Below are 26,469 nucleotides of genomic sequence, written 5' to 3'. Positions count from 1 at the left end.
TCAGTGTGTTTCCTGTTTATTATACATGGTTGCACAATCTGTTTTCAAAGTCTCTTGGAATAGTTTCCAGATTACAACATGCAAGTGATTATGAAAATATTTGGCATATCTTTAAAAAATTCTGAACAGGCACTTACATGAGGGAGTTAAATTTGCACTCAGATATCCACATTTAAGAGAAATACCCCAGTATATAGTACATAGAGTCTTTGTCTGCTTTATCAAAGTGCCATAGTAGTAAAACATTTTACAGAAGTGTAATTCAATTATTTTCCTTACTCATAAAGTAAGGTAAACCAATGATGCCTGCATTGAAGTTAAGAAAGTGTCTTGTTTATAGTCCAAGTGAAATACAAGCGCAAGTAGCCTTCCACAAGCACGGTTCATTTTGTGTCCAATCCACATACGTCTCATGACAGACTACGTGATTAATAATGAACAAATGGAGGCTAACTTGTTTAAGTAATTTGTTCAAAGACTCTAAACTCACAAAAGAGAGGAGTAAGACAAAAATATTCTGTTTTCCTAGACAAATTTCTCAACAGTTTTCAAACTCAACCAGTTTAAAAAAAAATAAGGAGGTTGTCTCCCACCCAATTATAGGCCTAGATGGATGAGAACAAGTATGTTCTTCTGAGAGGCTGTCATTTTTCCTCCTCCCCCAGGATGGCAAGGGAGCAAGCTGTTAAGAGGGGAGTAGGTTTGTGAATCCAAGAGGTGATGGAGTAAATATTGTGCATGTAAAAGTTGATTTCAAGAACATAAACACTAGGTCTCAGTTTAATCATTAAGAGTTAGCTATGCTAAAACATTTCCATTTCCTCTCCCCCCCACCCCAATCATCTCAGTTAAAGTAAAAGAGCAATGAGTGGGAGACGTGCGAGTTCTACAGTTATTAGAAAAAAAGACTTAAGTAAAAACAAATATGGTTAAAGTAAATTGTAGAGAGCCACCACCCATCTAAAAGGATCATCTTAGGAACAAATTTGTTTGTGAACATTCTTGTGAAAAATACAAGATTCAAAGCCTCTGAGAACCACGGTATGGTCTTAGAAGACTCCAAACAGGTACAGCAAGTTTGTGGTATGTATATGCAAGTGTTAAACTATGCTTGAATGTCTAGAATGAGTCTTAAATATTCTTAAAACAAAAAGATCCACCATAAACCCTGATTTTTAGTGTAATTTAGACAAGTATTCTTATCTGTTGGTTTCAAAACCAGTGCAGATAAGCAGCACTGGAGGTATGCATGCAATAAATGATATGAAGGGGGAGAAATGCTTTAATCTACATATTATAGGTGATTAGCAAAAAAATAAATATACAAGCCCACATGCATGGAAATATATAACTAGATTTGTTTAAGTTTATGCATATCAAGTGCATAATATCAAATAAAAGTACAATGTGCAGTATAAAATAGTAGCTTAAGAAAGTTCCAGTGTTTGAGAAAGCACTTTATTTTAAATGTATATACACACTTGAATGTTACTTCACAAATGTTTTAGCAATATGGTAAATGCAACACTGTAAGACGAAGACAGACAGTTGTAATGTGAGTTTTTGCCTTCTCTTTTCCTACAGGCTGCTGCCATCTTTAACCTGCTGAAGTATCACAACAGTTTTTTCACCTCCTATACTAGTTCACATTTCAGGTTGCTCAGCAGATGCTTGTGGTTCTGGAGATTCAAACCGCTGGTGAAAATTTGTTCGTGGTTTCCTCAGTTTCTCAGGAGCTTTTCTCCAAAGAATTATTTCCTATTTAGGGGAAGCAAATGCTCATTTAGTATAGTGCTATGTCTGGTCAAATATTAACCCCATAACCTCAAAATTAATCATAAGTTGCTATTGATGCAAGGTTTCCAAAATACTTTGCATGACTATTTATTTCAGTTCTGTAATAAGCTATATTTCTATAAGTCAGGCACAGATAGATTTGAGAACATGAGCATTTCAGTTTATAAATATTAAAATTGTATATCCATGTGTTTTGTGTTCTCTCCTAGTCAGTCACTGCCTCTCTGGCTACTCCAATGCTCACTTCGCTCCCCTTCTGTGCTATCAAGCAAAAGAAAAATATTTCTTGCCCAAAATCTGAATCAGGCCACTCCCTTCTTCTAATCCTTCTGGCTTCCTCTTACTTTCTGCATTAAATTCAAGCTTCTTATTCATACCTTAAGGCCTTGTCTACCTGTCTTCAGTTTTGTTCCTATCTGTATTTCCTCTTATGGTCACAAAGTACCCACCCTGCCCTGTATATCCTTTACATGCCTTTACTTTTGTACTCTCTCATGCCAGGAATCAAATCAAATTCCTTCAGTTTCTTCACCCAGCATTAACCCACTCATAGAAACAAAATGATGTTGCACAGCAAGTAATTTTAAAAAAGTGATGTGGCACATCCAGTAAAAAAAAAAAATGCTCCAATAATTTCCTTTTTTAGACTCAAATTTCTATCAGTATTGTTTTGTCTGGCTATTTAGATTTTAAGTTCTGTGGGGCATCACTCACTCCTTTCTTGCAATTTATACCACACTAATACCTCATCTTTGCTAAAATATTGTTTGTCATCCCCTTCTTCCTCCTCACTTACAAATTAAGTTTTGTGTGCGTGCTATTCAGTACAGCAAATGAGAGAAAAGTCAGTCTTTCACATTTCTATTTGTAGAATAGAGTGTACTTGTTCTGTTTCCAAATATGGAAAAAAAACCCACTGTTCACAACAAAAGCCATCCTGCCACAAGATTCCAGCCTGTACAACACCATACCTGTTGTTTGAAGTACCGTCTGTCTTCTTCATCCACAAGCACTAGATTCAAAAAGTATCTCACTGAAAATTTTTTGTTCACATCCCTCATTGTAGGAGTTGGATCATAGCCTGCTAAGAAAAGTCTTATAGGAATTGATTCACCTTGAAGAGGAAAGAAAAGTTAGAGTTAGTTCTCTCAAATGAAACTATCGTTAAAACCCATTCCACAAAATGGATAAGACTGGGTGAAAAAGCGGTGGTCTTCTACCCAACCACCCTTCAGATTCTAATGGCACAGGCCCTCATCTGGGAAACCCAACACAGGTCCTGAAGTTTACAAGAGCCTTTAAGTCAATGGTGTGCCCAACGATGGCATAGGTGAGAGGCTATTTCACCTAACCAGGTTCCAGACCATTCAGGACTTTAAAGGACCAAGACCTTGAAGGCCCATTCTATAATTAAATAAGAAGCCAGTGTCAATTATGAACTGTCACCTAGTATAAAACTCTTTCTGGGACCTCTCATCACTAAATTACTAAAATAATCTAAATCTTGTTGTCAAACCTACTGTAGAAAATGCTAATACTAGCTCAAAGTCAATAAGAACACTATTTTCACTCAAAACCAGATCAGACAACTATTGATCAGTCACTATTCTTCAGCCATGCCAGGATCAGACTGATTTGGATCTGCAGGATCCAAAATCTAGTTTTGAGTTTTTGCAACAACCTTCAGATACCTCTGTCCCCAGAAAGGGTGATTTAATCTTGCTGTTCAGTCTTGTCTCAGGATCCTAAAATAGTTGCTCAAAGGAGTTCTGTCACCATTCAAGTGTGACTGGCAGCTTGCAAACCCATACCCCCTCCCCACCACAAACCAGAACCCTTTCTCCAACTGATTTTTCTTAAGGAGCTTTAAGCCCTGTGATCCTTCTTTTCCTCTACCTTTATTTACCACATCCCTCCCTAAACTCTCCTCTGGAAGCAAGTTTGAGAATCATTAGCAGCAAGCCTCTTCCTTCAGGACTTCTAATTGTTCCAGAATCTGCCCCAATGATTGGGCCAACCAAGTCTTGTAGCAAATATCTTGAAGGCACTCCAAAAGCTCAAAGGGGGAAAGGAAACTTTCTAGGGGCTTGACTACACAAGCAAGTTTGCACCAATTTAGTTAAATCCCTATGTGGACACACTAATACCCAGTTTTAAAACAGATATGTCAGCACAGCTTGCCCTTTAGGGACAACTAGTTTTCAACAGGAAAGTGTGTCCAAGTATGTTTTAACCTGACTTATTTTAGTTTGTCCAAAAAAGCTGCACCAACTTTTAAACTTATTTTAGTTAAACTACACAATTACCTAAACTGGTGTAACTTCATGTTTAGATCAGACCTAAAGAATATCTTTTCCACTCAGTGAGTTATTGTAATTTAGAGGCACCCAAATATTCATAACACAGTTGCTGTCCATGATCCCTTAGAACAGTGGTTCTCAACCTTTCCAGACCACTGTACCTCTGATTTGTCTTGCGTACCTTAAGTTTCACTTCAACTAAAAGACTACTTACAAAATCAGACATTAAAATACAAAATTGTCACAGCACAGTATTATTGAAAAATTGCTTACTTTCTCATTTTTACCATAATTATAAAAATCAATTGGAATATAAACATAGTACTTCCATTTCAGTGCATAGTATATAGAGCAATATAAGCAAGTCATTGTATGAAATTTGTTTGTACTGACTTCACTTCTGCTTATTATGTAGCCTGTTGTAAAACTAGACAAATATCTAGGTGAGCTGATGTACTCCCAGAAGACCTCTGTTTGTCCCTGGTTTAGAACCAGTGCCTTAGAGCAGCTGCATGTCCTGACAGTAGGCACCAGATGGCTTGTGCTCAGAAGCTTGCTAAAGAGTCTGCTTCCTAAGAAGCAAATATGGTGGAGATCAGAGATGGAAGTACTTAAAAACACTAGTAAAGGAGAGGAACACGTGGCAGCAAAAGGAGAGAAAAGGACTGTCCTCTCATTTTTTAGGAAGAATATTCTTCACTTCCTCCTATATAATGAGCTCTTAAATGTAGTAAAGATGGGCTTAAACTGGAATCCCAAATCAGATCACAGGTATTGGTGGAGGTGACTAGGGGAAGTTACCTCCACCAATTAGTAAAAAGGTTTCAACTTCAAACAAAATTTCATAATTAGAGCCCCCATCTCTAGGTTAAGTAATCACTACTGCCACTTGCAGCTTTGGGTGTTCTCTCTTACCATACCACTTTCACAACCCAAACAAAAGTTTAGTCAGGACAACCAATTCCTATCTATATAGAAGCAAACTCATCTTAAAACCCTGTTATTATTTTTACACTAGAAAGTTCTCCAAAGTTCAAGTGCAATTATTTACCTTTGACTGGCGCACCATCCATTATTTCATACTTAGCAATGGTTTCCGTCTCTGTTGTGGTACTGGGCCCTGGTTTTAAAAAAAGTGCAAGGTGTTGATGAGACACATTTTGGAACATTTACTTGATATGCTTTTTCAGTGAAACTACAGGACTCCAAACAATAGTCTTATGGCAATTCCTGCCCAAGAACAGTGTTTTCCACTTTAATTGACACAAATCCTTTGGTTTCCCTTTGTATGTCTTCTAAGAAAGATTGTGTATATTAAGAAAAAACTCAACTTACAATAGTGTTTATATTCATAAGTGAAAAAAAAAATACTAGGTAGAGCTACGTATGGTATGGATAAATGCTTTGGAAGCTTTACCTCCAATCATCCACCTACTCCTGATTCAAACCTCCTTTGAGTTAAAACTTAAATTGTACCAAATTGTATGCTGATTTTGTGAAATGGACATAGTACTATCAACAGTAATCTACTCATTTATTTGAAGGATCGAGCAGCTCTGTAACAAGTCCATGAGTCATGAGGTGTTTAGCAAAAATGTGGCGCTTAAAAGTGTAAAGATTGACTTGTAAAGGAAAATAAATTATTTGCACCCTATATGATGTATTAAAGCATCTTAAGAAACTTGTCTGCTTCTTTTCCATGTTACAAATTCATGTCTTGTCGACCCTGGAAAACTGTAAGGTGACTGAAGAGCTTGTAAAATTCTGGCATCACAAAAACTGTTTTTAGTTTGCTTTTAACAAACACCTATTTAATTCCAATGACTAATGGACACTCAAATACAGGATGTCTGTTAAAGATGCAGCATCACTATCTCTTTAGTTGAAGTATGAGCATTCAAACATCCCAGACCTCCAAATCATTATTCAGCAAAAACAGGAAAAGACCAAACCTAACACTAACATTTGTAAAGTTAGGTCTTTCTTTGTTTTTATATAAAGCTTTCTAGTTCTTTTAAGACGACAATGCTTTCCATTTCTTTTTTTTTCCTTTTTAAATACACACACACACACACACACACACACACACACCCCTACCTTTAATAAATGGGGAGGGCGGGAGAGAGATAATGTAGATGAAGGGTAACATTTTCAAAAATGCCTAAGTAATGTAAGCTTGTAAGTCCCGTTTTCAAGAGCTACTAATGAATCCTAATGAAAGTTCACGGGACTTAAGCATTTTTGAAATCTTTACTCTGTCTTCACAATTATCTGCTATTCAAAAGGACATAACCAGCCTCTTCAACTGTTTAAAAAAAAGTCCACTAATTTCAGATATTAGACTGAAGTGAATAACCAAACAATTCATGCTCATGCATATTTTTAGTTTGAGTATCAAACGTTCTGTAAATAGCCTGTAATTTTAAGTGATCTAGGATGAGCTCTCCAACCCAAAAGCAAGCTCTGAATCCTAAAGTATGAAGTAGATGTCTACTATAAGATCTAGCTACTTTTATACTAGATATAAATTTGATTCTGAACCCCAGATGAACAGAAACCCCATTAAAATGTCTGATGAACCAAAATACATCTTTGACTAACTTCTTACTATTAGCTTTGCATCAACTTTATGATAAAAACATGAGCTAGTAATTTGTGTATTCTCCTTTTTTGCTCATCTTACCAATTCCAGTGATCTCCTTTTTGATCAGCTGCAACTCCATGTGCTGAATTTTTATTCTTACTAAGAGGAAATAAATTTTTCCAACAATCACATCCTTTAAGTGATACCTTTAGAAGAACAAGCACAGCTTTCAGTTAAAGGCTTATCTAATACACATGATTTTAGCTAGAGTTTAAGAAAAAAAATATACAGGTGCATCATTTTTATTGCTGAAACTGAACCGAACAGTGCCCTTCTGCTAAGGTGGGTTTCCCAGCCACTCAAGTGAGGCTAGAACATCCCTACCACTACAGATTCCAACTGAGAATGCACTACAGTCATCCAAATAGCATGATTTCAGGAGCTAAATCAAAGTCACTAGCAAGTTTGCAGGAGACTGAACGTTAAAAGCACTGAAAATGGCACTTGGCAACTACTCTGAAAATTAAATCTTTGCCTTTATGATCAATCATTGTGTTTCCAAGCCTCTATGATCTTTAAAAAAGCTCATAATCAAAAATCATTACGATAAGTCATATATATTACATTAAAGGTTTCTCTCTTCTTGATCAGCTTGAGTACTTCTATTTGTGTACGTTTTGAGTCATACTTACTTTGACTTGTTATATTCAAATTCTATATGCAGGCAGTCTTCAATGCCTACTTCCATTTTAATAGAGTTGTTAACATCTGGGTATGTCGCAAGCTGATGAACAATAAGATCATATTCTTTTACCAAGTCTGACAGTCGTCTTACTATTGTCACTTTAAGAAAATACCTACAAAGTAAACAGTACAGTTAATGAGACTTGGTTATGCATATTATATTGTTTTTATGGATAAAGTTGCCACGGTGACACTAATTAAATAACTAAAAACCAAAATAAGACAACAAGAGGGTAATTTTATATTCAGTAATTAGACATTTCTTTTTAAAACCCCAACATTCTACAGAATTTTATCCACTGATTTACTTACTAGCAACTCAAGTCAAAACCTCAGCAACACGTCTCCAGTCTCATTTCCTTTAGTCATGTTGATACTAGAGCTGTCAAGCGATTAAAAAAATTAACTGCAATTAAATTGCACTGTTAATAATAGAATACCATTTTTAAAAATATTTTTAGTTTTCTACATTTTCAAATATATTGATTTCAATTACAACACACAGTGTGCAATGCTCACTTTATAATATAAATATTTGCACTGTAAAAAACAGTGCATTTCAACTCGCATTATAGTACTTATATTAAGTAATTTCTGTCATGAAAGTTGACCTTACAAATGTAGAATTATGTACAAGAAAATAACTGCATTCAAAAATAAAACAATGTAAAGTTTAGAGCCTACAAGTCCACTTGGTCCTACTTCAGCCACTCAGACAAACAAGTTTGGTTACATTTACAGGAGGAGATAATGCTGTCCACTTCTTGTTTACAGTGTCACCTCAAAGTGAGAACAGATGTTCACATGGCACTGTTGTATCTGGTGCTGCAAGATATTTATGTACCAGATGCACTAGAGATTCATATGTCCTTTCATGCTTCAACCACCATTCCAGAGGACATGCTGATGATGGATTCTGTTCAATAACAATCTTAAGCAGAGCAGACCAATGCATGTTCATTTTCTTCATCTGAGTCAGATGCCACCAGTAGGTTGATTTTCTTTTTTGGTGGTTCAAGTTCTGTAGTTTCTGCATCAAAATGTTGCTCTTTTAAGACTTCTGAAAGCATGCTTCACACCTCGTCCTTCTAAGAATCTGAAGTGCCTTCTAAAATCTGAAACCTTGGGTCGAGTGCCGTAACTATTTTTAGAAATCTCACATTGATACTATCTTTGCGTTTTGTTAAATCCGCAGTGACAGTGTTCTTAAATCAAACACCATGTGCTGGGTTACCATGAAATATATGGCAGAATGCGGGTAAAACAGAACAGGAGATATACAATTCCCCCCCCACCCCCCCAAGGAGTTCAGTCACAAATCTAATTAATGCACTATTTTTTTAAACGATCAGCAGCAGCATGGAAACATGTCCTCTGGAATGGTGGCTGAAGCATGAAGGGGAATACGAATGTTCAGCATATCTGGCACGTAAATACCTTGCAAAGCCAGCTACAAAAGTGTCATGTGAATGCCTGTTCTCACTTTGCGGTGACATTGTAATTAAGAAGCAGGCAGCAGTATCTCCCGTAAATGTAAACAAACTTGTCTCTCTTAGTGATTGGCTGAACAAGTAGGACTGAGTGGACTTGTAGGCACTAAAGTTTTACATTGTTTTGTTACATAACTTCACTCAAAAAGAGCTACATTTGTAAGTTACATTTTCACAATAGAGATTGCGCTACAGTACTTGTATGAAGTGAATTGAAAAATACTATTTTATTTTTATAGTGTAAATATTTGTAACAAAAACACTACAAAGTCAGTACTATACACTTTGTGTCCTGTGTTGTAACAGAATATATTTGAAAAATGTAGAAAAACATCCAAAATATTTAATAAAATTTCAATTGTTTGTTTATTAGTGCGAGAAATCATGATTCATTTTTTTAATCGCAGTTAATTTTATAGTTAATTGCATGAGTTAACTGCGATTAATCAACATCCCTAGTTGATACATATCAAGAATCAGAGTGCTGTAAACAAAAATCCTCCTTATGTTCTCAAATGCAAGGATTTCCTTCATGAACACCACCAAAATAGCAGACTTGTTCTTCAAAGTAGCATGTCAAATGTTATTTTCTTACCTTATGCGCTTTGTTAACAGGAAATAATCAAAACACCGTGCTTGAGAAAAAAAAGTGTCTTTTATTCAAAAAAAGTTAACTTTCAATTTTAAAAAGGGGACATACAGCCTCTTGACAGCCCCTACAACAGAGAACTGGGTTTATATGACAGAGCTGAAGATATTTTTGAATTCGCAAGACATCTTGGTATGACACACTTGGGAGATGAGCACGTATTGAGTGGTATAAACCTCCAGGTGATTCTGATGCTTCCAAAGGAGATAAAAGCCAGCTATCAGAATTATCCCCTTAAGTCCTCTGAAAAAGCATATCACTTCATGCGTTCTATTGGAATCAAAGTCAGAACTTGAGAAAGCGTCACCTTATAGAAGGGCTGAACTTCATTAACAGGTGAAATGAAAGAAATACCAACCCATTTTCTAGGTGGGAATCTCACTGTCCATCTAGAAAAAAGGACCATTGTGAGTGTGAGCACAGTAATAGCCTTCAATTCCATGTACAGAGTTTTGGAGAAAGATACACATTTTAGTTCTGTAACAGTGTTAATTTTATGTTTACAACTTAATGGGAAACAAACTTGACAGAATTACCATTTTGTTGAATGCACACTCAGCCTGTTTTACATATAACCTAACAGGATATTTGATTCTAGTATCAAATTTCATAGAATCTTCCCATTTAAATGCATATTTTCATACCTCAATCTGACATTGGCACCAATGTAGGATTCATATGGCTTCTCAACTTGCATAAACTCAAAGTCATAACTTCTGCTTTGTGTCAGTTCTCCTGGTAAGGCTAGTTCTTTCACTAGGTTTACAAATTCATGAGTATTGCTCTTGTCATTGAAGAGTTCTGAAATTGAGAAGCAAGAAGTCAGAGAGAGTTTATTAAAAAACACAAATGTTGAAGTGAACATCATTTGAAACTTTTTTCTAGTTCTACTCTGACTGCTGGGAGTGAGGAGTGCGAAGGGGGAAAGAGACAGTAATTAAATTCACCTCCAGATCACCGGAATTTAAAAATACATTCAGCAAAAAGGTCAGCAAACAACTAGGCCAGAAAGGTAAATGATAAGATAGAAAGAAGAAAGAGCCCCAATCATCACAGATAGTTAAAAACAAGAAAGAAATGTGTGTGTTGAACCAGTAACGACCCAAACTGGCCAAAACCTGATTTTCAGCTAAGTTGACAAGAGGCAATGGCATCACTTGTTTGTTAAAGGGTATAAGAAGACAAGCTCTTAGATGGTTTATTGCTAATACCTGCCTGAAGTTGGACCCAACCAATATGGGTCTAAGCACTCCTGAATTTACCCTGTATGTATTTTGATCAAATGTTTATACATGTTTTGTTACTGTTTGGATGTAGTAGAATACTTATTATTTAGAGCAATTGTACAAAGACCACTGGGCCTCTGGATTTAATAAAGAAATTTCTGGTTAGATGAGTGTCATAGTAACACCATACATAAATATTACAGAATTTTGGAATTAAAGTCTCCATGTCCACTTAGGCTAAAAGAAGACAATTAGCAACATTTGGAACAGGACTGGACCAAGTAATCTACAAGTTAAAAAAATTGCTAGAAGGTACGTCATCTTTACTACCAATCTAGGTAAGTTCAAATCAGTCATGTAGGTCCAAGTTCTGTCATGCTGTAAACAGGCACACACCAACTAATGGAGTTGCATGCATTCCAGGGCTCACCGTGACCCTTAGTGTTTAACCTTATTACTGTATCTTTGTGCCACCAAGTCTTCACATAATACATAGTAATAACTTTGCAAAACCTACCAGGAAAACCGTTTCTACATGCAAGTTGTTCTTTATGATTCAGAATTGTAAAGAAATATGGTCAGCTAGTAACTATCACAAGGAGTTAAGATATTTGACAATTTATTCAAATTTAATTAATTCTCCCTAGCAGAGAATTAAAAATAAACTCATTACTTTAAGTAGGCTCACATTTAAATATACCACAACTCAAGTAATAAAGCATCATGAAAACAGCTTGTTAGAAATACAGAAGAACAGTATTTAAGTGACAGACATTTGTAACATGCAAAAAAACCAGTTACTAAATAAGTGATCATAATTAAAAGAATATTGTGAAGTGTATTTTGTTCATTGGACAACTGTTTAATTTTAATTATACCACTTCATTATTTACTACTAAATTTACAGATGTATTTTCTGAGGCAGGGAGAATACTTTTTGTATAAGTCAGAGAGGCTTTATTGTAATCAGAAGATATAGAATTTCATAATAAATCTAAGGTGTATATATTTCAAGTATTTTTGGGAAAAACTACCGTCAGACCTTTGAACCTAACCAAATGATGCAGGTTCTTCACAATTTTATAGTTTCTAAATCTGAATGAAAAAAAATGAACTTCAGTTTAATGCAACGTTACTAGGCAATTTCATAGGATATCTGCACTTTATGTTCAGTAACAGTACACAACTACACTTTAGACGACGACTCGAAAGGCCACAGATGTATTTTTAGAAAGAGGTAATTATAGGCCATTACCACTCTTTTCTTTTCTTTTCCTATACCTCCTTTCCTTCTAAATCAAGGATTAAAGACTAAAAAAGTAATCCAGGCCTGCACAGCAGGCACATACTTGGCATTTTTGTTTGATACGCTAAAGACGACATGAGAAATAAGCAAGAGATGAATCTTTGGATGCTATTTTTCATGCGATGGGCCACTTGTTGTTTAAAAAAGTCTAAGTTTTCCTAGGTTTTCATTTTGAGTATGCAGATTAAGATTGTTAACACAGTTCTGCAGTGATTGTGTGTGGCAATAAGTTGTGTAAATGCCAAGCACGCTCTCTCGTTGGCCATAAAATGTTTCTCCAGGTAAACAGACTGGTGAAAGAGGAATACTGCTGCTTTTTCCAATTTCTGACCAGCACAAGTAGCACATTACTTCAGAGTTAAAATGACTCAGATATTGTCTTACTTCAGCACTTGTTAACCACTATCTTGCTGTAGTCACGAGGACTGAGCCAGAGTGCTGACAGTCATGAATGTAAAGTTCCATAAATCACATCTACCCACAACCCACTGGCAGCTTTAAAACTCACCAATTTGTCCTACAAATTCAATTCTAATTCCTTGGTGCTCTAACCTCTTTCCAGGTTGTTTAAAGGCTATGTTCACCTGAAAAAAAAAAAAAAGAAAAAAAAAAAGTAGTTGGAGGCTTTTATACTTTTTAACTGTAGCACAGCAGTTGTTCACTTTCATTTCCGGACAGAGATCTGTTACTTGGTTGTGCCCAGAAAGATCTCCCCTTCCCTCCCCTGTCTTTTTTCACTCCATGATTCCTAAGAGAGTTTAAGCATGTGTATTGCTTTTAAAGGTTATACGCAAGAGGATGCATTAAGGACAGATAAAGACTGTCCAAGGGAGTGTAAAATTGCCATCAAATTAGCAATACTTCACTACAGGATCAGAAATTTAGCTGAACTGCCAGAAAGTGTCTCTTATTTAGAGTAGTCATTTGACTAGACAACTTTTCCTTCCTCCTTGTACAACATTCCTGAGGACTAAAACCATTCCAGGAGAGAACAGCTGCGAGGAAAAGATCTTTACTGACTTATTTCTCAAAATGTAAAGCATTCATACAAGTGTTTAAACTATTGAAATTTCATTGGGACAGCTCAGTGGTTTGAGAATTGGCCTGCTAAACCCAGGGTTGTGAGTTCAATTCTTGAGGGGGCCATTTAGGGATCTGGGGGGAAAAAAAAAAAATACACTTCTACCCCGATACAACTCCGTCCTCGGGAGCCAAAAAAAAAATCTTACTGTGTTATATCAAACTTGCTTTGATCTACTGGAGCACCCCGCCCCTCCGGAGTGCTGCTTTACCGCATTATATCCAAATTCGTGTTATATCGGGTCACGAGGTGTAGTTGGGGGATTGGTCCTGCTTTGAGCAGGGAGTTGGACTAGATGATCTCCTGAGGTCCCTTCCAACCCTGATAGTCTATGATTCCATCACATTAAGTGACTATTTCACTAGTCATTAAAGCATCTAAGAAAGGAAAGATATATCAAAGTGAGCAGTCACTCAGAGTAGGTGTCACAAGTAGGTAGGCTTGGGAGATACCACTATTTATTCTCTGTTGTAATAACTGAGCTCAAAAATTTACTGTAATAGTAAGCTCAAATGTAAAAAGCATCTGAAAGTTCATAAGATGTTATATTAACCTATAAACAAATGTTGATGGGGGGGGGGGGAAGGTACAAGGAGGCGACAGACTGAATTAGTCTAAACAAAAAGGCCTCCTGACAATTCAAGGTATGTGTTGAAATCATGCTTGGTAGAAAGAAAAAAAAAAAAGGAGGTAGAACCAGAAATTAACAAACCAAAACTGGTATGTCAGATATTAGGACTATTAGTGGACAAAATAATGAGGGGATAACTATGCAACCAGCTTTCCCTCTCCCGCCACCTTTCTGGAGTTCTTAAAAGGAGACTTTGAAAAGAACATCTCATTTCAATGCATTTTAGCTTCTCAGGTCTTGTCTCTTCCCAACTCATGGACTCATTCTCCCCAATCCCAGGAAAGAAGGAGCTGATCAAAGGATTTTCTTCCCAAGAGGAAGGCAATCAGGCCTTGTAAATCATCATAACATCCAGTCCTTGGCCAATCAGCAAGGGTACCCAATTGCCAACAGCACAGTCACACAAGATCCTGTCTCCCATTCCTGTAGTGTTATTTTCTGCCCACTATTTCCTTCCTCCTATCATCTTTCTCTCTCAGCTCTTCATCAAAACCTGAAATCAACTGCGCTGCATCATCATAGCAAGATGAGTCAGCCACAACCCATCCCAGCTAAGGAAAAAAGGACCCAACCAGATGATGTCCCTTGATCAGAATGCAAACCATGGTCCATGCAACAGGTGTCATGTGTCCTTGCCTATCAAAGCATCCATTCGTAACTAGCCAGCCATCCAGGTGTTCCAAAAATCAACAAAAGTCGTATTCCCCCCACCTTTTCTAGCTTGTATCTCCTTCACCTTGTGCCTGTTAAAAACAGGAGAAGTGAATACCTTTCACAAATCATCACTGAATAAAATTATAACCTCCCTGTGCATCAAAAAAGGCTGATGAAATTGAGACTGATTTTTGCCACCAAAAAGGGGGACACACTTCAGCAGGTTAAGGTTTTTGTTTTTCTGCATAATTACTCAGCTGCAATATACATTTTTTTTATTTCTTATTTTTTCTTATATTTGATCAGTAAGCTTTCAACTTTAGAATGAATGCTTTTGGGTATTTGCCAGGAAGCCAAGTGAACCACGCCCTCTACAGAAACAACTCTAAACTTTGTATCACTGTTTTAATGTTGGACAATAAAAGTTAATACCTTTAACTCTTTTGACCCTGGAGATTAATACCATCTCTCTTTCTCTGCTCCCTCTCTCTCACAATCAAGAAGCTGCCAAGCAGGGCATCAAAACCCCATGGAGAAGAAGCCAAGCCCGAGGATCTCAGAACTCATGGGCAGGAATTCTTCTCTAACAAACATGCTACCAACTATAAAAAAATTTAATAGATTACACTAAACTTTAAAAAGTACTCTTCTAATTCAGTATTTAAATAATTTTTGAATACAAGCTATTTTATTAACAAACTTCTGTTTTAAGGAATGATATAAAGGCAAGCTTATGAGTTGTTTCATTAAAACTCTAAAACATGACAACTCATGACAGGGTTAGAGTGAAGATGTATTCGATTTTGTTTTCCTGAAGAGAGCTCAGCATTAAAAAGTTTGGAAAACAATGTACTACATTAAGTTGGTCCACCTGAGCGCTGAACTCTCTACTCTTTCCTGATTCCCTTGCAAAGCCTCAGGCAAGTCTGGCCTCCTGCCAGACCAGATGCCTCACTGCTGTCCCTACACTAAAAGGAGGAGAAGAAACTAGAGAGTTTGAGCAGCCCTCAAATCCTCTCACCACCTCTTCTGATTTAGAGCATAATGCCCTGAGCAGGGTTGGGGGGGCGGAAAGCATTAGAAGAACTGGTGAGAACAACTCTTTTGCTAACAAATTCATATTACACAGCTGCAATAGAATTTTGAACCGACAGACAAGCCTATGTATTGGTAGAAACAGATCAAAACAAGTTAGACACGAAGTTCTCTTGTGCCCCAGGTAGCACTGCCCCAGCAAATTCAAGGACAAAGCAAGCAAGACTAGACCAGCTGTGCTTGGTACCTAGATCTATACTTTTTGCTCATTTCTCTGGCTAAGGCAAAGGTATACATCAAAGCCCAAAGGGCAGTCCAAAGATGGGAGCACGACACCATGATCTGTGATACTACAACTTGGCAGATTTGTTGACCAAATGGCATATTAAACCATGACTGAGATTTTAATGCCTTTTTTTTTAAATGCACCTTAGAGACTCATAGCAGCCCTTTATACCTCCAAACTGAAATATCGTTTTGTGCTTTAAAAGAAACAGATCATACATTCTCCTGTTCACAAAAAGACTATGTTCCAAGTTCCCTATGTGCATGACAGCTATTAAAGTTTGTCTAAATGAACATTTAGTTTGCAACAAACTAGGGAGTAAGACTAGCGCACACTAGCATGTCTGTGTGGACACTACTGCTGCAAACTAGCAGCTCCCTAATGCACTTTAATCTACCGTTTTATTAAAGTACACTAAGGAACTGTTAATGTGTGGCAACAGGGTCCACATGGACGCTGTGTGGGCACATCAGCACAGGGTAGATTTACATCTCAGCTTGCTGCAAACTAAAGTGTTTATTTAGACAAGCCCTTAGACCAGTGGTCCCCAAACTTTTGAGGGTCATGCCTCCCATTCCTCCATCCGCACCACCCTGGAGTCAGGGGGGAGTAGTAGGGCTGCAGCGACAGATAGGGATAAAGGGGCTGAGGCTGGGGCTGCAGCCAGGCTACAGCAGGAGCCAGGAGGCTGGCCTCCAGCCAGGTGCAGAGCCACACTGAGGCTGGGGAAGGGGCCAGGCACAGGGCCAAAGTGGAGCTTGGGTCAGGGTGGGGCTCCCTTCCCACTCCATAGGGGCTGGCCCATCCCACCACACCCCCCTGAATGCTGCTCTGTGTCCTCCTCCCCCAGGGGGCATGCCCCACAGCTTGGGGACCTCTGCCTTAGACATAGATAAGGATTTATCATGGCACTTAAAGTTAGCCAACTAGATGACAGTTCCATAGCCAAAAAGAGACTTTTTACTTTGACCATCATTGTGTGGAATTAAGGATTACCAAGGGAGGTGGAAGAGATTCCTTCCCTTATGTCAACTGGCAGAGTTACTGAGATTCCCCTTAAATGCTTAACTTTAGAAAAAGCAGCAAAGAGTCCTGTGGCACCTTATAGACTAACAGACGTATTGGAGCATGAGCTTTTGTGGGTGAATACCCACTTCGTCGGATGCAGTTTTGTTAGTCTATAAGGTGCCACAGGACTCTTTGCTGCTTTTACAGATCCAGACTAACACAGCTACCCCGCTGATACTTTAGAAACATTCTACTCACAAGCTACTGCTCAGTTTAAGATGTGAATCCTGTTAAGTTAACTGTTTCCCCACAACTGAATCTAGACGCATCTCCTGTGGATGTTAATCTCTAAAGCACACTGTGCTGAGATTTATTTTATCCAAGTCTAGTAAACGTACGTCCCTCCTAGTGAGGAAAGGAGCTTGCAATGCTGGATGACAATTTAAGAGAATCCTGGACCAAAAAAACAAAAAGTTACTGAAATCCCAGCCTACTGTCAATTTTAATTATTTAAAGACGATTTATTGGTCTTCATGAGTAAAGCATAAGCTGAGCTGAAGATCCTCTGATGTACTACCAGATGCCACTTCAGGGCATGGGATATAACTTCAGGATGTATAGAACAAGCAGGTAATTGATGTCCAAAGACTACTGCTTTAAAAAAAAAAAAAAAAAAAAAAAAAAAAAAAAAACACACACACACCACGGTGCCTTCTTGGCCTTCCCCTCTATTGAGTTCCAAAGATTACCGCTTCCAACAAGAAAAACCATTCCGAAGTCACAGGGATGCCTTTGGTTGCACTGGCCTCTTTAGAGGAACAGGACAAGAGATGAAAGGAAGCAGCAATAGGCTAATGAACATATAAAACAGAGGTTCCTATTAATTGCCACAGTAACTAATATGAACAGCCCTACTAGGTCAGACCAAAGGTCCATCTAGCCCAGTACCCGGTCTTCCAACAGTGGCCAGTGCCAGGTGCCCCAGAGGGAATGTACAGAACAGGTAACCATCAAGAGATCCATCCCCTGTCGCTCATTCCCAGCTTCTGGCAAACAGAGGCTAGGGACACCATTCCTGCCCATCCTGGCTAATAACCACTGGAAGAACTAAAGTTTACATTAGTCACAAGTAGGTATAGAACAGAATTTTCTGACCTTTAAGAACAAATGCAGGCCAGAGAATTAAGCTGGTGTTCAAGTCAATTTACCTAATCAAGAAAAACTTGTCTCATGTTTGATATCTAGTTTCCATTTAAGTGCTACAAAAAAGTAAAACACACAGGTCTTACCTTTCCTGAAACAGATTCACCATCATAGAAGAGGAAGTGTTTTTCTATTTTGCCATCTTCAGTTTTAATTTCTGCTGTTTTTCGTGTTTCTGCATCATTAAGAATAATGTCAATCTCACAAATAGGACCAAAAAAGCCTCCAAGAAAACTCTGCAACAAAAAATAATTTTTCAGATTATCACAGGGGTAAAGATGACTGTATACTTTATGAAATGCATGTCTTTTTTTTTGTGTGGCAGCGATGCTAATTAAAGCCTGGGGGATGAAAGTATGTTCCCCATTACACAAATTCCCTGTGTACTGAAGGACAGATCTAAAAATTTGAGCTGTACATCTGCAAACTGAGAATATGCAAATCATTCCATTAGGATGTTTAAAAAGTTATACACAAGTAGTTTCATAATAGCCACATGGGACAGTACTCAGTTAGCAAGTAATTAAAAGATAAGATCAGTAACAAGCTGATGAATGAGCAATTCACAATAGGAATAAGTAGATAGTTCTAGTACCCAATTATGACCACCATTAAAATTACATATGCCATTTGCTTCTTCCATCTTCAAAAAACCCACAAAATTTCAGACACTCCTAATTATTAGTACTGCAGCTTTCCACTGAAATTTGATAGTTTTAAATCTAACTTGAGAAATCCAGATTCAAAAAATTAGGAAACTGGGACACACTATGTAGGACATTGTAACAAACTGTTTATTGGAGTAAGAGCAAATAGGCCACAAACTGAAAGACCTGGGAGAGGAGCTACAGGAAACACAGCAGAACTAGAAAAAGATGCTTTTTGGTCCAAGACTATGCACCAAACTCTGGCTTGAGAAGGAAGGAAAGGAACATTTTAAATTATCTGCGACTGCCCTGAACAGAAATTTCTGGATGCAAATCACACACACAAAACTAGATGTAGTCCCTCACTGTCTTCTACTGGGTAAATTTGGTATTCTTCAAAGACTACATGTTCTCATTCTATGTAAGGTCTTTAATTGTAGTGTAGTGAGATAAAACTTATAGAGTTGGGACAAAGTCAAAAGAAGAGAAGAGGTACTTTAGCTAAAATCTTAAATGAAGTGTAGAACTAATGATGCAAGAAAGCTGTTCCAAACAATAGGCACTGCTGAGAAGAAAACCCTCACCTCAGCAAGAGTGACACTATGTGGGGAACAGAAAACACACAGGACCGCAAGACAGGCTGAAGCAAGGATATAAAAAGCAATTTTGATCTTATAAAATGTTAAGATACACAAGGCTAAATAAAAGAAGTCTCTGTACTTTGTTTCTACTTAAGATTGTTACTCTGGCAAACTGCCCTAACACTCTTCACGAAGAGCTGTGCACAATTCCGTAAAAGAAAGCTAAAAGCTAGCCAATACTGAGTGGAAGTCTCAGGATACGTATACACTACAGCTTATATCGGTACAAATTGTGTCACTCAGGAGTGTGAATAAGTCACCCCCCTGAACTACAGAAGTGACACTGACCTAAACGCTGGTGTGGACGGTGCAATGTCAGTGGCATAGCTTCTCCCATTGACATAATTACTCCAGCCTCCATGAGTGGCAGCAGGTAAATTGATGGGAGAACTCTCCGACTGTTGGCTTAGAATGTCTGTAAGCTCTGTAGCTTAGACATAGCCTAGACTCCTAAATCTCAAAAAGCAGCCTAAGGAGGGGCTCACATCTAACAGGGAAGTCTTCCAAGTCTCTGCTGAGTAGAGATTTACATTCACAGGTGGAACACCAAAGAAGCTTGCTTTGTGACTACATTTGTTTTCTGATATTCAATTTCCACTTAAATTAGTTATTTAGGAAAAATTCCCAAATCATTAGTATACAAGAAATATGTTTAACACTTTATTGCCTTTTCCAGGAACATGTTCACATTAATCCTTAAACATGCAGTACTACTTTCAAAGTGTAATAAGCAATTACATCTATCAAATTGAAAGACTGTCTATTGAGTTTTATGCACATGTGCCGCTAAACCAAAAACAGATTACATTCACAGCACACAATCTAAAAGGATCCCATAGCACAAGAGTTCTTAAACTTCATTGCACCATGACCCCCTTCTGGCAATAAAAGTTACTATACGACCCCAGGACGGAGGATCAAAGCCTGAGCCCAACCGATCTCTGCCATCCCAGGGCAGGGGGGGAGCTGAAGCCCAAGGGCTTATACCCCAGGCAGGCGCTCTGTAATCTCAGCTCCACTGCCCAAAGTAGAAGCCCTCAGGCTTTCACTTCAGCCCCACGAAGTCTAAACCAGCCCTGGCGACCTCACTTTGAGGTCCCAGCCCACAATTTGAGAACTGCTGCAGTATAGCATTTCACAAATTATAGAAAGAGCCACTAAAACATCACGATAGAAACAGAGGTTGACAATAGAGTACTCACAAGACACTGCATATCAATACTTATTTTAAGATGTTCCCCATATGGGCTGGCCTATGCTTCAACCTGAAGGAGAATAAAGCCTTTAAATAAAAGCACCATCACCTCCCTCAATGTGTGTCAAAATAGTTTATATGTAAACATAGCAAACAAATAGACTGCTGTATCTTGCATATGAAGTTAAGACCGCTGACCTTACAAATTCTTGAAACTGTATTGCAGTCTCATGAGTTCGCTGAGTAACTTCTGAATTAGCCACTCTCATCTAGCATGGATAAACAAAACAAATTTGGAGTTTCAAGGCTAAGCTATTTTTAAAAACAAGCCATTCCAAAAATGAAAATCTTAATTTTTCAAACTGTGATTTCCTAATCATGTTGTCCAACTGATCCAAAAAAAAAAAAAAAATAAAATTCCTCCTATGGCAGTGGACTACTTTAAAAAAAAAAAAAAAGCTGCATCCAGTGTACTGGTTTCTTCATATCTAATCTCCTTGCTAACCACCTTGTAATGGCAAGACAGTCATAATCTTAACTGTCTTAGTGTGGACATACCCTTACAATATGAAATGGTCCTAAATCTTTCTGTACTATTGCTATGCACTTTCAACTACAGATGCAAGTGCATTTCAGTAACCCCTGTACAGAATCTGTAAGGCATTTTGGGATGCTGCATATTTATATGTCATCCTAAGTGTGATTAGCAAATACACAAATAATCTTAAATCAAAGAGTTTGCGCTTTTAAGGTGATATATAGTTTTCTGGATGACACAACATGTACTTAGTATACTATGCATGTCAGAACTGTTTAGACTACTTCAGTGCAGGCTATAAACTCCTTAAGCAAGGACCAAGCTGTCAAGTTTTGCTAGGCAAGAACACTAGCAGGACTCAAACACAGTACGAATAATAAAAAAATAATACTGGAGAACAAGAGACATTAAGGGCACAAAAGCAAACTTACCCCACTAAGCAGGAAAAAGATCTTCAATGATCTGAAACTCAAAGAGTCCTACAAACAGTATAATTTGGCCTAGTTTCTAAAGGATGAATATAAACAAAGTAACACAGATACGTAGGCACAAAATTAGAAAGGCCAAGTCACAAACAAGATTCAACTAGCTAGAGACAAAGGGTAATAAGAAAACATTCTACAAATACATTAGAAGCAAAAGAAAGACCAAGGAGAGGGTAGGTAGGCCCTTTATTCAATGACGGGAGGGAAATAGGAACAGGAAATGGCAGAAGTGCTAAATGACTTTTTCGTTTCAGTTTTTACTAAAGTTTAGTACTGATTGGACATCTAACATTGTGAATGCCAATAAAAATGAGATAGGATCAGAGGCTAAAATAAGGAAAGAACAAACTCAAAAAAGTTATTTAGTCAAGTTAGATGTCTTCAGGTTACCATGGCCTGATGAAATACATCCTAGAATACTCAAGGAGCTGACTGAGGAAATATCTGAGACATTAAGGATCACCTTTGAAAAGCCATAAAAGAAGGGAGAGATTCCAGATAACTGGAATAGGGCAAATATAGTGATAATCTATAAAAAAAACAAAATAAGGACAACCCAAGGAATTACAGACCAGTCATCTTAAATTACAGACCAGTCATCTTAATTTCACTACCCAAAAAGTGAATGAGCAAAAAATTAAGCGATTAGTTTGGGCAAACAACCTAGAAGATAATAAGGTGATAAGTAACAGTCAGCATTGATTTGTCAAGAACAAATCATGTCAAACCAACCTTATAGCTTTCTTTGACAAGGTAACAAGCCTTGTGTATAGGGGGAAGCAGCAGACGAGATATATCTTGACTTCAGTAAGGCTTTTGATACTGTTTCACATGACCTTCTCATAAACAAATTAGGGAAATACAACCATGATGGAGCTACTACAAGGCGAGTCCATACCTATTTGGAAAACCATTCCCAAAGAGTAATCATCAGTGGTTCACAGCCAAGCTGAAAGGGCACATCAAGGAGAATCCCACAGGGATCAGTTCTGGGTTCAGTATCTTCATCAATGATTTAGATAATGGCATAGGGAGAACATTTAAAAGTTTGTGGATGTTACCAAGCTGAGAGGGGTTGCAAGTGCATTGGAGGATAGGATTAAAGTTTAAAATGATCTAGACAAACTGGAGAAATGGTCTGAAGTAAATAGGATGAAATTCAATATGGACAAATGCAAAGTATACCATTCAGGAAGGAACAATCAGTTACACACACATACAAAATGGGAAATGACTGCCAAAGAAGGAGTACCGTGGAAAGGAATCTGGAGGTCAAAGTAGACCACAAGCTAAATATGAGTTCACAAGCTAAATAGGAGTTCGCAGTGTAACACTGTTGCAAAAAAAAAAGCAAGCATTATTCAGGGATGTATTAACAGGAGTGTTGTAAGCAAGACAAGTAGTAATTCTGCTCTACTCTGCACTAATTAGGCCTCAACTGGAGTAGTGTGTCTAGTTCTGGGCACCATATTTCAGAAAGATGGACAAATTTGAGAAAATCCAGAAAAGAACAACAAATATGATTAAAGGTCTAGAAAACATGACCTATGAGGGAAGAGTGGAAAAAAATGGGTTTAGTCGAGATGAGAAGACTGAGGGGGGGGGGGCATAACAGTTTTCAAATACACAGAAGGTTGTTACTAGGGCTGTCAAGCAATTAAAAAAATTAAATATTCTTGGATGTTTTCTACATTTTCAAATATACTGATTTCAATTACAAAGTGTATAATGCTCAGTTATTTTTTATTACAAGTATTTGCACATAGTAAAAAAACAGAAGAAATAGTATTTTTCAATTCACCTAATATGAGTACTTTAGTACAATCTCTTTATCATGAAAGTTGAACGTACAAAAAATACTTGCGTTCAAAAATAAAACGTAAAATTGTAGAGCCTGCAAGTCCACTGCATCCTACTTCTTGTTCAGCCAACCATTTAAACAAGTTTGTTTACATTTGCAGGAGATAATGCTACTTGCTTCTTGTTTACAATGTCACCTGAAAGTGAGAAAGTGGCACTGCTGTAGCCAGTGTCACAAGATATTTACATGCCAGATGTGCTAAAGATTCACATGTCCGTTCATGCTTCAACCACCATTCCAGAAGACATGCATCCATGTTGATGATGGGTTCTGCTCGATAACAATCCAAAGCGGTGAGATTGACATGTTTATTTTCATTTTCAGATGCCATCAGCAGAAGGCTGATTTTCTTTTTTAGTGGTTTGGGTCCTGTAGTTTCCTCATCGGAGCGTTGCTCTTTTAAGACTTCTGAAAGAAGCACCACACTTCATCCCTCTCAGATTTTGGAAGGCATTTCAGAGTCTTAAACCTTGGGTCAAGTGCTATAGCTATCTTTAGAAATCTCACTGGTACCTTCTTTGGGTTTTGTGAAATCTGCAGTGAAAATGTTCTTAAAATGAAGAACATGTGCTGGGTCACCATCAGAGACTGCAACAGGAAATATATGGCAGAACACAGGTAAAACAGAACAGAAGACATACAATTCTCCCCCAAGGCATTCAATCACAGATTTAATTAACACTTTTTTGTTTTTTTTTAAATGAGCATCATCAGCATGGAAGCATGTCCTCTAGAATGGTGGCTAATGGGGCATATGAATGTTTAGCATATCTGGCACGTAAATACCTTGCAATGCCAGCGACAAAAGTACCACGCAAATACCTGTTCTCACTTTCTGGTGATGTAAATAAGAAGCAGGCAGCATTATCTCCCTTAAATGTAAACAAACTAGTTTGTGTTAGCGATTGGCTGAACAAGGAGTAGGACTGAGTGGACTTGTGGGCTCTAAAGTTTTACACCTTTTTTTTTTGGGGGGGGGGGGGAGTACAGTCATGTAACAAACAAAAAAAAAAATCTACATTTGTAAGTTGCATTTTCAGGTCAAAAATCGTACTACGGTACTTGTAGGAGGTGAACTGAAAAATACTATTTCTTTTGTTTATCATTTTTACAGTGCAAACAGTTGTAAGCAAAAATATACTTTGATTTCAATTACAACACAAAATACAATACATGAAAATCATCAACAATATTTAATAAATTTAAATTCGTATTCTATTATTTAACAGTGTAATTAAAACTGCAATAATCAACAGACCTAGTTGTTACAAAAAATTGTTCTCTTTGACTTCTGAGACTAGGACAAGAAACAACAGGCTTAAATTGCAAGAAGGATAGTTTAGGCTGGACATTAGGAAAAACTTCCAAATTGTCAGAATGGTTAAGCACTAAAATAAATTGCCTAGAGAGGTTGTGGAATCATCATCCTTGGAAAATTTTAAGACCAGGTTAGACAAACACCTGTCAGGGATGGTCTAGGATGGACCTCAAAGTGGGTCACAACCCCATTTTAATGGGGCCAGCAGAGCTTGCTTAGACTTGCTGAGACTGAAGCCAAAGCTTGAGCCCCACTATGTGGGGCTAAAGCCTGAAGGCATCAGCCTTGGGCAGTGGGGCTGAAATTACAGAACCCCACCTGGAGACTGAAGCCCTCGGGCTTTAGCTTCCCCTCCCCCCAGAGGTAGCAGGTATCAGGCAGGCTCAGGCTTGGCCCCCCCCTCCCGTCCCCCAGGGTCATATAGTAATTTTTGTTGTCAAAAGGGGATTGTGGTGCAATGAAGTTTGAGAACCCCTCATCTAGATAATACTTACACCTGCCATGAGAGCAGGCGGATTGGAACAGATGATGACCTCGAGGTCCCTTCCAGTCTTATGATGTATTTATTTACTCTGAGAACTGACCCTGCCACGTGGCATTGAATCCAACTTTTTGTTGCTCCATTTCCAAATCAAACATGCCCAGGGTGTAAGCAAAGGAATCACCCCAGGCTCGGACAGTCGAGCTGTTCTCCCCAGCCTGCCTACCCACACCAGACACAGGCTCTGCAGCCCCAGCTATGCCGCTCTCCGGACGCGCCAGGCAGCCGACAGTGACTTGGCAGGACAGGGAGCAGTTACTGGCCCCGCGGGACGGCCGTGCAGGGGTGCTCCAGCCCAGCCAACTCTGCGGGGCCCACTGGGGCGAGGAGCGACCGTAACGTGCAGCGGGCGGAACGCCACGAGCCAACGCAGCGCCGGCCGGCCGGGAGGAGAGGCCGGGGCAGTTACTTTGCAGGATCAGAAGTCGAATGTCACCGCCTGAAGGGAGCCGGGCGGGCAGCCGCCCAAGGGCTGAGCGCGCAGGGCCCAGCGCCCTGTGGGGCAACCAACGGCGGGCGGGCGCCTCAGCGACACGCGGACAACGGAGGGCGCCCGCGAGCCAGCCCCCACCGGCCACAGGTGGGAATCCGCGTCCCTAGGCGCGTCCCCGACGGGAGCGAGCCGCCGCCACGGGCCCTACCGCACCAAAACCCTTCCCCAGCCCCCGGGCCTGCGCCGCACGCGGGCAGGCGAACGGGGCAGGCCGCGCCGACGCCTCAAAACGGGAGAGGCGCCACGCGCTCAGCCCAGGGACCCCCGAGATGCGAACTCACCCCGCTCGCTCATTCGCGCGCACTCACCATGGTCACTTCGCTTCCGACCGACCCTGACCAGCAACAGCTCCGGCCTGCGCCCCTGTCATGTGACCCTAGAGGCGGTCACGCCCCGCCCCCGCCACGTGACCGCCCCTCCCTAGTCCTTACGCAGAGGAGGTGGAGGCGGAGCGCGCGCTGGCTGCGGGAATCTCCGCAGGGACGGTAGAGGGCGCTGCTCTCGTGCTTCCTGCGTAGGGAGCTGTACCCTAGCAACCAGAGTGATCTGCGGGGCAGGGGTCGCCAACCTAGGACATCTACCTGCCCCCCAGCCCCCGGCCTGGTGCTAACACCCACCCTCTTTCATCTTGCTGCCCCAGCCACCTAGGCCCAATCACCCACTGCTTATGTCAGCCTAGGCCAGCAGTCCCTTCTCCATCTGCTGCATCACCTCATGGGCCTGAGCCCCTAGAACTCCCACCTAGTTACAACAACT

General features: G+C 39.2%; 1 protein-coding gene across 2 annotated transcripts; it reads right to left on the bottom strand.

The window, feature by feature from the left end:
* VPS26A (VPS26 retromer complex component A) lies at positions 1-26,116 on the bottom strand. Of its 2 annotated transcripts, XM_050959658.1 has the most exons (9): positions 26,022-26,116; positions 18,081-18,230; positions 12,605-12,680; positions 10,209-10,365; positions 7,374-7,538; positions 6,781-6,887; positions 5,149-5,217; positions 2,769-2,911; positions 1-1,758 (listed from the first exon to the last, which is right to left on the bottom strand). In XM_050959658.1, the coding sequence occupies exons 1-9, from the start codon at positions 26,022-26,024 to the stop codon at positions 1,645-1,647; spliced, it is 984 nt and encodes a 327-aa protein (XP_050815615.1). In that variant the 5' UTR covers positions 26,025-26,116; the 3' UTR covers positions 1-1,644. The 2 variants fall into 2 exon arrangements, with proteins under 2 accessions (XP_050815615.1, XP_050815616.1); XM_050959659.1 differs by lacking the exons at positions 12,605-12,680; positions 26,022-26,116 and having other exon boundaries at positions 18,081-18,172.
* Between the last annotated feature and the right edge of the window lie 353 nt (positions 26,117-26,469).

The sequence above is a fragment of the Gopherus flavomarginatus genome, chromosome 6, assembly GCF_025201925.1.
Source record: "Gopherus flavomarginatus isolate rGopFla2 chromosome 6, rGopFla2.mat.asm, whole genome shotgun sequence".
Classification (NCBI taxonomy): Eukaryota; Metazoa; Chordata; order Testudines; family Testudinidae; genus Gopherus; species Gopherus flavomarginatus.
The sequence above is the reverse complement of the archived record's forward strand: the minus strand, read 5'-3'. Positions and strand labels throughout refer to the sequence as shown.